This window comes from Salvia miltiorrhiza, chromosome 8, assembly GCF_028751815.1.
Source record: "Salvia miltiorrhiza cultivar Shanhuang (shh) chromosome 8, IMPLAD_Smil_shh, whole genome shotgun sequence".
Lineage (NCBI taxonomy): Eukaryota > Viridiplantae > Streptophyta > Magnoliopsida > Lamiales > Lamiaceae > Salvia > Salvia miltiorrhiza.
The window spans coordinates 7907198-7923514 of NC_080394.1; the positions used below are offsets into that span (position 1 = coordinate 7907198).

Here is a 16317-nt window from a genome sequence, read left to right on the forward strand (position 1 = left end):
TTTGCCGTACAAACTTCTTGAAGATGTTTCATAAACAAATCAAAGTAATATAGACCGTTTTGGATGAACATAAATCGGAAAACCATTATCAATTTGTCATTTAAAGACCATAAGCTCTAAAAAATATTTGTGAAGTAATTATTGCAGGTAAGAAAGAAAATAATCTTTACATCAAAGTCATTTAGGGTTAATTCATTGCTGAAAGTCGGAAAGAGTCGCTTAATCAAGGGAGAAGTAGCAAATAACACATTTATCGTATTTTTTTGATAAATTACACAAGTAAATACAGAAATTTAAAAATTGTGCGATGGTAGACTTGAACCCAGGACCTCAGGCCTTGGGCATTAGAGCAGCCACATCAACTAACTCAATAGCCTAACTCGAGTTAGCCGATACATTAAGTCAACCTATGCCAACTCCGTTGGCTTAGAGGCTTGACTCGATGGGATGAGCTTGACCTTGACTCATCCGACTTTATATTCGGCGAGTGTTAATTTTAAAATCTGAAATGACTATTTCAACTTATTAGTTTTTTCTTTTGCTTTCAACGGCTAGTTTCAGTCTTTATTAATTTTTTTTCTTTTCCTTTAAACGATACTTTGCCTTTTTTTTTTTCCTTCTATAAATACCTCTCCATTTCTACACTATTTTCACATTAAATTATCCTCCCTTATACTTCATAAATCATTCTTTCTCTATTTCTCCCTCAACTTTCTCTCAATCTCTCACTTTGTTCTTCAATGGATCTCAACTCCCCCCGATTATTTTTCTCTAAATTGGATTGGTTATCTTTTTGGTCCATACTACCAACTGAGACGTGCACAAATCTCGCAAAAATCATCGGGGGTACGAGACGAAGAATCGGCTCAAGGGAGAGATCCATGACAACATAATTTTATTCATGGATACTTCGAGGATGACACCCGAGCAACAAGAAATCCATGTGCAACGGGTGGTGACGATGTTATATATTCGTATTCTATTAAAATGATAAGATTAGAAATGTTGTAATAATAAAAATAAAAAATGCTTAATTACTCCATATCTCAATAATAACAATAAAGATTTCTTAATGAATACATAAATTTGAAAATAAGAACAAATGAAAACAATAAATTGCATAGGATGAAAAGGTGCAAAGGATCTAGCGTAATATAAATCCTATTATAAGAATAAATCGCATTTATAATGAAAATAAGTTAGTAATTATAAATTATAAAAAAAGAAATATAAATGGGCACAAACAGAACGATAGTTGGATAATACGTATACATTTTTTTTCCAACCATTATTACATGAGGAGATTAAGGTGTAGGGATTCGAGTAATTAAGAGGAAATGAAAATCCACTATTAATTTTAAAGAAAAAAAAGAGAGGAAGGAAACCCGAAAAGGACAAAAAGGGAATAAAGCCCACAAGCGCCCTCACTTTCACAGACGAGCCAAAAAATGCACGGGTAATTTTAAATGCAGCCCCCAATTTTCTCACCATAGCCCCTTATTGTTTTAAAAAATAAAAACAATTATAATTATACTATTTTATCCTTGTAGCCTCTGTTTAAAATTTGTAATAAATTAATAAATTTATCAAAATTAATACGTATAATCTCTTAATCATATATAACCTCCATTAAAAATAATCATACATAACCCCCTAATCAAAGACTGGAAAACGTGGAGGCTACATCTTCCAAGAGACTGCCATTGTTAAGTTTTCTTTATTCAAAGTAATCTTTCCAAGGATTGTTGAGGCAGTTAACAAGCGTAAAAGTTTTGATTCAAGGAAATTCTTCGGATTGTCTCTTCCCTGATACTGCAATCATATTGTTAAAACATGTTATCATCATAGAAGAGAGAATTTGTTTCTTGAATATTGTTCTTGTATTTCTTGTTATTTCCTGCTGATACAATCATCCCTTTTATAGTATTAAGAAGGGAGCTGATATTCAATATTACTTCTACAATATCATGAGGATTCCTACAACATCATGAGGATTCCTACAACATCATGAGGATCCCTATAATTAAGGGATCCTTGATTATCTTTTGACTAACTTTATCTTTTGACTAACTTTATTTGTCTGCTGACTTTTTATTCTCAACACATATAATTATCAGAATCTTCATGAATAAATTCTTTTGACTTTGACTGGAGAGCAGTACCCGTTTGAAGAACTTAAACAATTTCTCTAATTCTCCATATATAACGAGAATGAAATTTTAATGTAAATAAAATGCCGGAGTGACATCTCTCCGAGCCCAAGATCGGATTCTGATTAGCAACATGAAAATTGTGGATTGCAATGTAAAGATGGTCAAATAACAAAAAAGTTTCTCACTACACTTGCTTTGATATAATGCACGAGAATGACTTGACATAAGAAGGAAAGGTGAAAGGAAGAAACAGAGAAATGAGTAGTCAATTAGAGTTTTAAGAATCATGTAATCATAAATAATTGGGATTGATAACATTGGAGATTTTCAGAATTTCAAAATTGTGGAAATTTGATCTTCACCGAATGATGAGAAAACAAGAGAATTTAGAGTTTTTCCCAGATATGCTAGTGAGAGACAAAGTTGGAAATGAGAATCTGTGGGTGTTAATGGAGGAAGGAGAAAACGTAGGTGAGAAAGTCACTTTAGAATGTAATTTAGCAATTATGTTCTTCTGATGTTCCTAGATTAATAAGTTGGGGGCTATATAAATAAGCTATTTGTCAATATTTTTAATATATTAATTTATTATAAATTTTACTAAATGATAATTATTAGGGTAAAATAGTACACTCATATTTTTATTTTTATTTTTTAAAATAAAAGGCTATAGTGAGAAAATTGGGGGCTATGTTTAAAATTACCCAAAATGCACCTAGCGGGGGCCCATGGTCGGAAACACTTTTTCTAACCTCCATCAAATGACAGAAAGACACGTGTCTTGTTATGGGCCCTCCCGAGCAGATCCAGTCGATCAAGACCGTGGATCGGATTTGGCGACCCCGCTCCTTGTATTCAAAATCCAAAATCAAGGAGCGGTGCAATGCGCTTCCAGCATTTGAAAAATTCAGGAAGTCTTCAGCCTCGAGAAATCTGAAACGCCACGTGGTTTTAAGCTGGGCTGGGCTTCCTGCATAGACATCTGTGCTCACTCATGCTGTAACCCCTTCACCGTTACAACCCTCTCTCTCTCTCTCTCTCTCTCGCTACCGAGATAGGACACACAGTGAGATACATGTAAGATATTAGTGCAGCCGACTTACATACACATCGTGTCTAGCTAGCTGTGTTTAATTTGCTACCAATTCTCCGCATTTCATGAGATTGGAGCGGCAGAGTTTTCTTCTCAATGCGAGGGATCAGATTTTTTTAAGCGGAATTGAGTTCCCTTGTTGCCTTCATGCGTATATGCGCAGGCGCAGCTGCTGTGGGGAGAGAGAGAAAGCTGTACATTTCTACTTGATCCTGCAACTACGAGTTTCTTGGTCAAATTTCCGTTGCTAAAGGTATGCTTAGCTCCTAATTGTTTACATGTTGTTAGGATTAGCTCACAAGTAGATGGTGAGGTGGCTATCCAGTATTTTATCAATTACGTTCGTAAATCTCAATTAAAAAAAAGCTTTTATTTGAAATCGATTTTAGTTCTGCAGCTTTTATCTATCTGCTGCAATGTGCAGTTAGTGAAGCACAGTCTGGACACCAGTATTCTTCGATGTGGTTATTTTAGAATTATCAAATCATAATCTTTTGCATTTTACTGCATATATGCTCTATCAATCGTAATTTACAACAAGATAATGCTAGCCTTGAAATTCGGAATATCAGCAATGGAACAGGAGAAACAGGGGCACGCGCTCGCGCGTGAGGGTAATTCTCATTTGGAATTTAGTTGCTCTTCTATAAATTCTTGAAAATCCCGATTTTTTTGAATGATGTAAAAGAAAAATTGTCAGCTTGGAACTTGGCTTCATTGATTATAAGGCGAGGTTATGATTCGGATTATTTCATTTCTCTGTTTTCTCTACATTATTAATTTTTGATGTGTTATAATAAAATTTTAAATTCTACCGACAAGTGTGGTCAAGAGAAAACAATACTACATGTCTTTTTCATGCGCCTCATCATTCAAAAAATTAAAACTAAATAAATATGTGTACTGTAACTAGTGGACTCACATCCTTTCTGAATATGTCTTGGAAGCAAAGTCTTTCCTAACCGTTGGCATATATCTGCTTTGGACCATTCATAGAATGTAAATTTATTGGCATTTTTTTTCTCAATCATAGACGTGTTATTTATTCTTTCTTTACTTAGAATCCATTATTACCTTATCTAAACCAGGGTCAAATGAGATATATTAGTGTAGATGCTGATGTTAATACACTGTATTTTTTCCCCCCTTAATTTTGTCCAGTATGATTGCTGAGGGGTCTCTGTCAGTTCGAGAAGTAGTTGCTTTCACCGAGTTTGGTTGATGAGCCAAATTATACTCATGTACAATATCTTTTTTTCGAACCATGATTTTCTTCTAGCCAAATCCATGTCTTTTTCTTGCATATTTTTTTTTCATTTAATTGTTAGTTGAGATGTCTTTCTATATATGAACAATCTTGGATAAAATACTCCGCTGGTCTGCCCTTGGCTTTCACCTCGTCTTATCATGCGTGAAGTCTGAAATATTAAGTGGTAAGGATGGCCCTTCTTTTGCTTTAAATACCTTTCGATAATGACGTTGGATCGTTTGATTAACAGTAAACAATGTATAAGAGTAATGTGATTGTAATATTTCCACCGCCTTCCTGGCTTTAGCTTTCTTTTCATTTTGAGTCAATCAGTTTAGATCATTTTCACAATGTTTATTTTTGGTTCATCCCCTCTTCTCAATACCTGGACACAGAATTGAGTAAGCGATTCATAAATTACAGAGTTGCATAACATATTTACATTTGAGTTGGTTTTGTTACACATACTGCATTTGGAAGCCAAAAATTCAGACTAGTCCTCAACCAATCATGCACAAATAAACTTAGTAAGCTGATAGATCTCTATCGGCAAGATAGCATATTGTTTCGTCAAAGCTACAATGAAGCTTATAAGGTTTGTATTATTATCTGAGATGGTATAGAACGAGGTTTTTTTTTTTTTATTATTATTGCAATTATGGTAGGATGATTTTTGTTATATGTGCTTCGTCTGTGCTGGAAGTTTTTGCACATTTCTGCTAAAAATAATTGAATTGTATAAGACAAAATTATTTTGTGTTTTAGTTCATTTTGAAAGAGGACAGAAAATTTTACACATTGTGGGCCAAAGAAGTAAGAAATTTGTTGGCCAACCGTGTAAAAAAAAGAAAAAAAGGTCATATCCGCCAAACTTTTCACTTGTGATTTGGTTGTTCAATTTTTGCTTTCGAGGGAATTACATCATCAGTACATTTATCGATCATCAAGTGTCATAGATGTTTATCTGCTTAGAAATATGATAACTAAGTCTAATTGATGCCCAAATAGTCAAGTGCTCTTAGTTCTCAGATTTCGGAGAAAAACATCGATGGGGGGATTGTCACTTGAAAAGGAACTATGGTTTGATAAGAGTTTACTACAGTATGGACATATGTTTTATTCATAGAAGTTTTATCTTAGACAGTTATCATCTTACTCAATTAATCTATCTGCATATGTTGTTATGACAAATGTTGCCTGGTGAATTCTTAGACGTTCAGCAAGAACAAGTTCAAGGTTTGTGGCTTAAAGAGATGAACAAATGAATGTACATCAAACACAATCTAGCTCTGGTTGAGAGTTTACAAAATGCAAGTAAGTTTATTTTTTTTCCAATTTTTAAATTACAATTAAACAATACACAGCAACACAGGAGTATTTATTTACTGCTAGAAATATTTATAGTACTTCATGGTTATTCGTCTTATCTCCCTCACAATCTAACACTGGGATTCATTTTCTCTCATGTTTAAGTTGTCTGTGCAAATATATTTGTTTACCTACAATGCAGTTGATTGGAAATCTACATTCGGAATTTGTTAATATTTTGTTGGTTTTTATTATTTACGCTTCAATTTCAGTTTTGTTATTAGTGCTGAATTCATGGGGCGTCGGGTAGAAATCACACTTCTTTGTTTCATTACCGTGGTCTGGTTTCAGCAGACTCTTTCTGGTAAGTACTAAGTAATACACATGTACTAGAGTGCATATCTACATTACCATTTATTTATACACAGGCAGACTCTTCCAATTTAACATGAGTTGTATATGTGGAGCATTATATAGGATCAACAACACGTCTTCCACATTTTCTTGATTTTTATAACATCATCAAAGTGCCTTACTGGCAGTATATGGCAGCAAACTGACAGTCTTTGACATTTACCAGATGGGCCAGCAACAAGTTCTGACACGGACAAGTGGACATGCACTTGTTCTATTGCGCGTGAACAAACCTTGACTTTTGCCCTGGCAAACTGCTCTTCTTCCTGTGATTGTAACCCTGGTATCACAGTTTCTCTTGATATTTATCTGCTTCCATTATTGGCTAGACTGTAACTTAGTCCCTATATTTGAATATCTACCTCTTATTCTGATGGTTCCTTGTGTATGACAAAGAGAGTCCCACATACTATAATGGAATATATTATATAGAGAACTAACTGCAAAAGATGATAGAAATAGTTCATTCGTTGGTTGATATTTTCAAGTAGATACATTGAAAATTGAATAAACTAATGTAAATCTACGTCATGCATGGAGTTCCTAATATTTATTGGAGAATGTATTTGTGTAACTCAAAAACAAAGGACCAAAATGTTTGATGTAAAGATACAGATACATATTCAAGGCTCCTCACATTCTCTCTGGATAATTGTCTATTTATCAAGTCCACTGTTCTGTTTATGGAGCATAATCTTTTGCGGTAGTTCCTTGACCTGCTTTTTTCTTAACATGCAGCTGCAGGAGGATCAGATGAAAATAGATGGACTTGCATTTGCAATGCTGGTGGGCTACCTAGGTTAGTAGGTGAAGAAAATGGCAGTAGCTGTTTTACAGCGTGCAATTGTAATGCTGGTAAATCTTCAAAGCTTGATGATATGATTAGTAGCAACTTGTTTTATCAGTCTATCACTCTTCAATGTTGACAATGAACGTGAATGTGATTTTCGTATCAGCAACTGATTGAGAAGCCTTCTTTGCTATATCTTCTGCCAGTTTATGGAAAAATTCAAAAATTAGCTTGGGCAATCACACTATGCCTATTCAATTACTTGATATATGAGAATCTTGAGTGTTCACTTGCAAAAGTGATGTGTTCATACTATGGCATATTGTCTTTACAGGGACTTTATCCGAGTTGGAACCTTCGAAGAAACGCATTCCAGTCAAAGTTGTTTTCATAGTTCTCTTACTCTGTCTCGTCCTGACAGCCATTGGATTGGCTGCTATAATGTTATGGCATGTCTATCGGAAGGACAAGCATCCAGTTCAATGGGCTTCATCTTCATCAGATAGACTAACAAGTTGTAGTAGTGCTGTAAACTTGATGAGCCATGGTTCTTCTCCTATGCCAGTATACAAAGGATATCTAGATTCTTCTGCCAAACCTTTTATGGGTAAATATCCATGTCTACCAATTTTTTCTGGACTATATTTTCTGATTCTAGCTATTTCTTTTTCACAAGTAAATTATTCAACTGAAGCAGGTCTCATGATTGATTTTTAACATCTCTCGCTTTGTTTTCTCTTGGCTAAAGGGTGCATTCCCCAGAATCCATTCCTGTTGAGAAGGGGAACAAAAGCACTGCATGGAACGATAATACAGTTTTCATATTCTGAGCTGGAAAACGCAACAGACAAATTTTCTGATACTAATTTGGTCGGAGTTGGAGGATGCAGCCACGTCTACCGTGGTAATCTCAGAGATGGTAGAACGGTTGCAGTCAAGAAAATGAAAAGACAAGGTGGCCCGGACGCAGAGCATGTTTTCCTGGCTGAGGTACTAAACTAATTTATTGTTTGTCAGTCAAAACAATTTTCATAATTAGTAAGTAAAAGGATGTGAATACAACACCTCTTTTTTCACTCAGATACAACTGATTGCAAGACTTCACCACTGTCATGTGGTTCCTTTGCTTGGATACTGCTTGGAACACCAAGGGAAGAATGCTGAGAGACTACTGGTATTTGAGTACATTCCCAATGGTAATCTCAGGGAATGTCTCGATGGGGAACTAGGCCAATGTTTGGGTTGGAATACTCGAGTTTCAATAGCTCTTGGAGCTGCACGAGGTTTGGAGTATCTCCATGATGCTGCTGCACCTAGAATATTGCACAGAGATGTCAAATCCACCAACATTCTCTTAGACGAAAGATGGAAAGCCAAGGTAGGGAATATCCTTCATCAGTAGCAAAATTAACTACATGATAGTTATGATTAAAAGCTATAGTTAACTAGGTATCATTGCAAAACACTAATGTATTCTTTTTCAGCTTGGTATACGTGACTACTCAATGACTCAATGTTTATGCCTGCAGATTACTGATCTTGGCATGGCTAAACACCTTCAGAATGATGGCATTCTCAGCTGTTCCAGTTCTCCAGATAGAATGCAAGGGACCTTTGGTTACTTTGCACCAGAGTATGCAATTGTTGGACGAGCTTCTTTGAAGTCTGATGTTTTCAGCTTTGGCGTAGTTCTTCTTGAACTCATCACTGGTCGAAAGCCCATCCACAAGTCATCCAACAAAGGGGCAGAAAGTCTCGTGATATGGGTATGGAAAGTTGACTTGTTATGTTTTAGCCATGATACACAGTAGCTTGTCTGCTCATAGGTATGTTTGAATGAGAAGAGAAACTTATTATAATTGCGTTGCAGGCAACAGCTCGTCTGCATGACAGTAAGCGAGTGATAGAAGAATTGCCAGACCCGCGTCTCCAAGGCAAGTTTGAAGAAGAAGAGATGCAGGTAATGGCCTACTTAGCAAAGGAGTGCCTGCTGTTGGATCCTGATTCTCGACCAACAATGAGTGAAGTGGTCCAGATTCTTTCGACTATCGCTCCAGACAGATCTAAACGGAATAATCTGCCACTACGTGCATTCCAGGTATCTATCTGATGATCATATATAGTACCTATACAATGTAGCCTAATTTGTTCTTGAACATGTCTTCTAATCTTGTGTTTGATTTGTCAGTGTGGAATGAAGAGTGAGAATCCAGAGATGAGTGATGGAGATCTTCATGACGCCTCCTCCTCCTCGACAGAAGAGATCAAGCAAATCACTTCTGAGATCATCAAGAATGAGAAGGAGGAAGATGATTCGCCATCCGACGTGGAGAAGCTCATGCTCCTCACTTCAAAGAGACGAAGCTCGCGGGGCCTCCAAGACGACGAAGTGGTGGATTTAACGGAGCCACGGTTGGAGTCATTCTGCCTGCCAAACTTTGAGTCCCATGTTGTCAAGATTTCATACGCAGGTACATAAAACTCTATACACATTTGCAGCTGCTTCAAACGTGCCTAGAAAGCGTGTTTACAGCGCCAACAGGAAAAAATAAATTAAAAAGACAAAAAAGTAAAGTGTTGCATCTGAAAAGAACCAAAAGATGGAATGAGCATTACATTTTGTATGATGGCTCTCATTGTATTTTTTTTATTCTTGATTTTGAGTTGTAAAAAATGCGCTAGGATTGGGTTTGTTTAGTGTCGAGGAGGTTAAAGGATGGGTGGAAGTGGAAGCAGGAGCTCATCAAATGCTCTTTTATTGGTTTAGGTTGGTAGTATATTCAACACTCATTCTAGTAATTTTTCACTTATTTCGTGTATATTGCTGTACCACTATATTTAAATTAGTAATTTAAAATCATGGAATTTGTTTTGGTACAATTTAAACACAGATGATCTGATCATTACTTCAAAAACATTTGTTCAGTTTCTTTTTTGGCTATATTTGATGTGTATTGCAATTATAAATTTAATACCAATGCACCAATGCGAGAGCTGATTTTTTTTTAATGAAATAACTTTTCATACATTCTAATTAAGATTTTTAACAATATAAACAGCCTAACTATGACTGGACTAGTGAGTAGTGAGATCATTCTATTTTATCAAGAGCTATTTTGAATAAAATTAACACTTTTAATGTTAATATTAATTGGTAATCTTAGTGAAGTTTAACAATAAATATTCTTATTTCTAAAACATTTTAATGTGAGGGAAAAATGCATACAAATATTATGAACTTTGCTCTATCTTTTACTATTTTACACATGACTTTTGAATTTTTCCTATAAAATTATTAATTTTTTATTTAATTTAATTTTTTCATAATTTTAAATTTCATTCGAATTAAATCTAGTTTGACGCTTATGTGGCAAATTAAATGACAACTTCTAATCAATATCAATAACTTGGACATCTTGCAGTCCACTTAGATTTTTATGTTGAATTGGTGCACCACTGTGCAGTTCAGATTAGGGTTATTCACACTTAAGAAAAGAAATTGATGAGTTTATCAATCTTTTTTCTAGCTAGTATTTACCCAACGAAATACAAATTTTAAACTATACGAAATAAATAATCTATTATACAGTTATACACAAAAACTATACTCCATTTACGAACATAATAACAATAATTTCGGAGAAAATAAAAAATAAATCCAAAATATTGCTTCAAAACAAAATATTTAGCATATGCAACGAGTTGAAAAAAAAGAGTAAAAAAGAAATGTGTTAGTAAGTGAAAATACAAAAAAGAAAAGGAAAAGGAAAAGAAAAAAGGTTAAGGGGAGAAAACCTGGCACGGCGACACCCACCAACGCACACACAAACTGCAATGGCCGGAAAACCTGGTGCTGCGGCGCCCACATATTCGCCATCGATGACCGGTCAGCGGAAGAAGAGGCCCTCGATTCAAAACGACTCTGAATGGGTCCGACCCGACGGCCGCGGCCTCCACCAGTGCCGCCCTGCATGTACGTATCCTTATTCGCTATAGCCCTTTCTTTCTTTTCTATGTCAATGTTCCAATTTTTTCGCATAAGCTTTCTGTACCCTTTCGAGATTACTGAATAACATATGCAGAAATTTGGGGTGATAGATTTTGCTATGAAATTGTGCTCTTCATTTTTGGTATTATGTTTTTGCTGCCGTTGATTAATTGTTACTGCTGCATAACGTGAAATTTTTTCTTATCAATGTGTTACTATCTTATTCTTATTTGTTGTAATGCTCTAATTCTCCTAGTATTTGGTTTTATTTCACTCAAGGTTGATACAATAATAAAAATATATATGGGAAAGGAATGCAGCTGCAAGTTTATATTTTGGGCGTTGTGAGGGTTCAGAATCTCATATAAGATCAGTTATTCCTGATAATTTGCTGGACTGTTGGAAAGTGTAGAGCCTGTCTAAATTGAAAATTGCATTTGAGAAGTTCAGTACAAATTTCACCTTTCATTTTGCGTGATTTGGCTTATACTTAGCAGTTTCCCCCCTTTAAGAAGCAGATTTAATGTGACCTATTTGTTCTACTATCATGTTTCGTAGTGAGATGTGAGATATTATTGTGTTTGCATTCTTATTTCTCTCATACTGTTTGTTTGGCTCATTTAGTTGGCATTCTTATACTGCCTCATCATATTAAATGCCTGTAACATTATTATATCTAGCAACTAAAGATTCCAAGTCTGCCAAAATCATGGTTCGCTTTGTTACAATCTCAATGTTGCTTTATGCTTCTGTGGCCTTTTCTAATCTTTTGTTGTCTATGCCATTTGTAACTTGCTTCCAATATTCTCGAGTATAGTTTACACGATACTCTTATGTTATGACTTATTGGCGATCGCTGTGCTTGGAATCTTGCAGTTTTAAAGACCGGCGCAGTGAATTCTGCCTCGGGGTCTGCTTATGCAGAGTTCGGAAACACCAAGGTCATTGTATCTGTGTAAGTACATGCTTAATCTGATAGACGGCACTTTAACTATTATTAGAGTGAACCTTATGTTTGCAATGCTATTCACCAGTCTTTACATTTTCTAGTATTTTTCAGTTGGAAGGATGATAAAAGGTTTACTCTTAAAAACGGAAAAGTTTTGGAATATGCCTTCAACACATTGTCTTTGTGTCGAATTCCAAGTTTATATATCATTTATCTGCTTGATGTTTATTAGGTTTCTTCATTTTGCTCCAAGGTTGGAAAAGTTTAAGATAAACTCTGAAATACTGCCTTCTTGTCTTTAGGCCACTCACCTAATTTTTTCTAATGGTTTTTATCTCTTCGCAGAAGAACCATTGATTTATCTCTTCTTCTTATCAACTTCCTGATTTAAGATCTCTCTAAGAAACTTATTGTCCTCTGAATTCTAGATATGGAGTTTGAATCAGATAGGCGTAATGTAAACATTTGAGATAGATGTAGAGTTTTGTGGGTAATTAACCCCCCCCCCCTCTATTAGTTTTGGATGAAATTACTAGATAAGGTGTCTTAGTCTTTCCTTTACCAAATTGCTTAAAGATATTATCTTTTTATAATGGAGCACGACGAAATGTTGAATTTTCTATCTTTTTCATTCAGCTTTGGTCCCAGGGAAAGTAAGAAAGCTATGATGTATAGTAATGATGGGCGGTTGAATTGTAACGTCAGTTATACAACTTTTGCTTCTCCTGTTCGTGGTCAGGTTAACCATCTTCTTTTTTCTGTGATGGTGTTCTTTTTGTACTCACTTCCTCTCCGTACTCAACTAGTTCTCTATGTATCTGAAACTTTTGCTGCTTGCCATCCAGACTCCAGAAACTAAGGATCTTTCGTCAATGCTCCACAAAGCTCTGGAGGGTGCCATTATACTGAAATCTTTCCCTAAGACGACTGTTGATGTCTTTGCTTTGGTATTGGAATCTGGAGGAAGTAAGTATTAGCTTTGAGCTTCTTTTGGGCAAACTCTTTTGTTATTCATTCATGAACTATAAGGAATCAGAGATCAAAATAATATCTTTGATGTCTTCTTCTCAAACAATATTATTTTAGTTAATTAAGATGCTCGATTAACATTTCATCTTAATTCTCTGTCTCTTTTGAAATGTTGAATTATGTTTCTTGATTTCTAGACTATCCGATGGTAGTCACTGTTAAGACATTTTTGGAATAATGCTTGCAAATTTGCAATGCTTAGAAGAACCCTATATTGTTTGTCTCAGGTGATCTTCCAGTAATCACATCGTGTGCCAGTCTTGCTCTTGCAGATGCAGGCATCATGTTGTATGACATGGTTGCCTCTGTTTCTGTGGTATGATTCGTATACTTGTACCTTCTATTTCCTTGTATTTCTGTGTGATCAATTCCTTCAAATGTATGTAATTATGATTGTGGCTTTCTTCTCTTCATACTAGTTATATAGGCTAAAATAATCTCAAATATATATATCAGATACAAATGTCAAATTTACATGATATGCTTTTCATTCATCATATTTTACCATTTTACATGTCGATGCACAGTCATGTATCGGGAAGAATCTTCTCATCGACCCTGTATCAGAAGAAGAAAGCCATCAAGATGGGGGTCTTATGATCACTTGCATGCCATCGCGTAATGAGGTCACGCAGATGACTGTCACCGGAGAGTGGTCAACAACGAAGATAAACGAGGTATAGAGAAACATGCTGTCCAATTGATTTATAGGTCTTCAAATTTTTGGTGCTTGTCTGCAGTTTCAAGTTCTACATAAACCAATGTTTGAAACGAGCACATTTAGAGCCTTGGATAGGAAAAACTTGATATTAGTAGAGATTACAAAATCACAGAAAGAAACTATGGTGATCATAGATGGAAGCTAAGTGATGTTGTTTGCAGGCAATGCAGTTATGCCTTGATGCTTGTTCCAAGCTGGGGAAGATCATGAGATCATGTCTGAAAGAAGCTGCTTCTGCTCCACAGGATTAGGCACAGAAAATTATATAAATATTTCATTGTCAACATAAATTTTGCTGCTCTTTTGTTTTAGGTAAGAAAATGTTTGCCCAGCATCATAGTTTTGTTCAAACCGTGAATTTTGATGATGTTTGTGTCCTGTTCCTTTGACGAAGTCGGATGGAATTTGTCAAAGGTGGATTTGCTGATGCATATAGATGATCCATTTCCTAAATTTGCAGGCCAAATATACTAATTTATGTGAAGCCCTTAACTTTTCTGTTAATTATTTGATTATATTTACATCTTTCATTCATTCTGCATTTCATATTTTTTTTGTTATCCACTTGATCAAAGTATAATACTCCGCTATTGAGAGAGAGAGAGAGAGATGGGAACATTTAATGGATGACGGTGGGAGCATATTCCGTGTTGTCCGTTAGGGAGCAAGGGTTTTAAATGGAGGTCACTTGTAACACTGAGTGTGGGACCAACTCCCAGCTATCACCAAACCTCCGTATATCTTCTATCTCTATATATTCTTCAAATGGCGCCAACCTAATTTAATACCTTCATCTCTATATAGGTATTTTCCTATGATCTATCTTTTATTTATAATGTCGCGTCTATTATCAGTTTGCTTTGATTGAATGCCATAACATAATCTTAGTTTTAGCCGTTCATTCGTGTTTGCAATTTATTTGTCGTTGACAGCGATGGATAATCCTAATATCATATTGCAATTAAATATATTCTTCTTTACTTGTCCCAGAAATATAACTCCTCATTTTAAGTCAAATAAAACCTAGTAATTGAGATGTCGCCATCGTGAAAAGGAAGATATCTTGAGTCATATTATCTTTTTTTTATTACTATCTTATTAGAAGACATCATTATAATATACACGTATCATCTATATACATAGATGGCGTCCTCCTTTTTTAAATACTAGTATCATTTTGACGATGAAGTGCGGTCTATTGGTAAGATATTTTTCCTCTAACTAATAGGTTGGAGGTTCGAAACACCTAGAGGACTAGAGTGTGATTGTATTTTTTTCTTTCTTTGATAATAACAATTTAAAAATGAAATTAGACACATTTTTTCCTACCACGAAACGAAAAACGTTTTTCTCAAAGAGTGAGAGAAAGGGGAATTTAATAGACTATAAATTTAGAGATATCATAATAAATTACTCCATCTGTCTATAACAATTATAGAATTTTAATAAATAATTGGAAAATGAGTAATAAGATTACAGTTTTCATCAACTGAGGAAGTATTATTTTTGCGAGAATGCATAATAGAATTATTAACAAATCACTAAAATGCAATATGTATGACATAAGCCACCAACGATACCAACTCACAACTATTATGTGACTTATTGTCAAATAATTCCTGTTAAAATTTGGAAACAAAACTCATTTCTAGAAGAGATGTTCCCATTCATGGTGCCGTAAACTCCATCTGTATGATTGTGGAATAATTTCAACGTCGTACTACTAATTTACTATATTAATTTTATTTCAAATAGTAAGTATACAACGTGCAATATGAATTCTAAAATTAAATATCCAAACATGATTTTCGATGTTCAATGCAGTACCCATATAAGTGTTACCGAGGCAAAATGTGAGAAAATAAAATCAACATAAATATATCCATGCTTTGAACGACAAAATACATTGTGCATGTAGTAACCCATATTTTATCTCTAGGATTATTTTAACTAACGACATGTGCTACATTGAATTTTTGAGATTGAGCTACATAAGTTTTTGTTCATTTTACACAGCAACATAAATATAATTTGAAGGTGAGCATGTGGAGTGATGACCTTAGAACTACAAATATGTGTTCAAATCCTACCAAATTTTTTTTAAACAATTATTTGTATAACTAAAACTTAGAACTCATTTAAATTATTTAATAGGATTATCTGAACTACTCATAATAATTAGGATAAATGGAGGTAGTATGTACCAACCTCGCTTCAGCCATCCAAAAAAAAAGGGGGACAAAATAGTCAGAATATGTTACAGAAATCCCAACTCTCTATTACTTGGGAAAAATAATCATAATTGAAACATCACAATGAATTAAGCAAATCTATAATGAAACATAGCTAGTATCATATATAATGAATAACAATGCAAATCCAATGATTTTCTAATACAATCTATATGGAAACAAGTTTGTAAAATCTCAAGAAAACATTGGAGCTGAAACGTTGAGGTTGATTAAACAATAAGTACTATGCTATAATTCATATAGAGTGCAGATGTGTGAATGTAATTTTCTCAAACAAAAATGACAAAAAGGTATATATTTAATGCAGCAATTACCATAAAATAAGGTCTTATCAGTCTATCAATTTAAAGGATTCATATAAATTCACATTC

General features: G+C 34.7%; 3 protein-coding genes across 8 annotated transcripts in view; all 3 read left to right on the forward strand.

The window, feature by feature from the left end:
• LOC131000554 (uncharacterized) overlaps positions 1-16317 on the forward strand; it is a 407676-nt gene that overhangs the window by 303883 nt on the left and 87476 nt on the right. The window lies entirely within an intron of this gene.
• On the forward strand, positions 3007-9887 carry LOC131000551 (receptor-like serine/threonine-protein kinase NCRK). 6 transcript variants are annotated; one of them, XM_057926532.1, is made up of 11 exons: positions 3007-3499; positions 5708-5809; positions 6076-6167; positions 6384-6500; positions 6956-7072; positions 7342-7614; positions 7756-7997; positions 8089-8385; positions 8537-8773; positions 8878-9105; positions 9196-9887. In XM_057926532.1, exons 3-11 carry the CDS (start codon positions 6098-6100, stop codon positions 9484-9486), a joined length of 1872 nt encoding a protein of 623 aa, XP_057782515.1. In that variant the 5' UTR covers positions 3007-3499; positions 5708-5809; positions 6076-6097; the 3' UTR covers positions 9487-9887. The 6 variants fall into 6 exon arrangements, with proteins under 6 accessions (XP_057782515.1, XP_057782511.1, XP_057782512.1 ...); XM_057926528.1 differs by having other exon boundaries at positions 3077-4679; XM_057926529.1 differs by lacking the exon at positions 3007-3499 and adding an exon at positions 4687-5090.
• LOC131000602 (exosome complex component RRP41-like) lies at positions 10705-14147 on the forward strand. The gene is made up of 7 exons (XM_057926612.1): positions 10705-10980; positions 11872-11950; positions 12581-12683; positions 12790-12910; positions 13201-13289; positions 13501-13650; positions 13856-14147. Exons 1-7 carry the CDS (start codon positions 10842-10844, stop codon positions 13943-13945), a joined length of 771 nt encoding a protein of 256 aa, XP_057782595.1. The 5' UTR covers positions 10705-10841; the 3' UTR covers positions 13946-14147.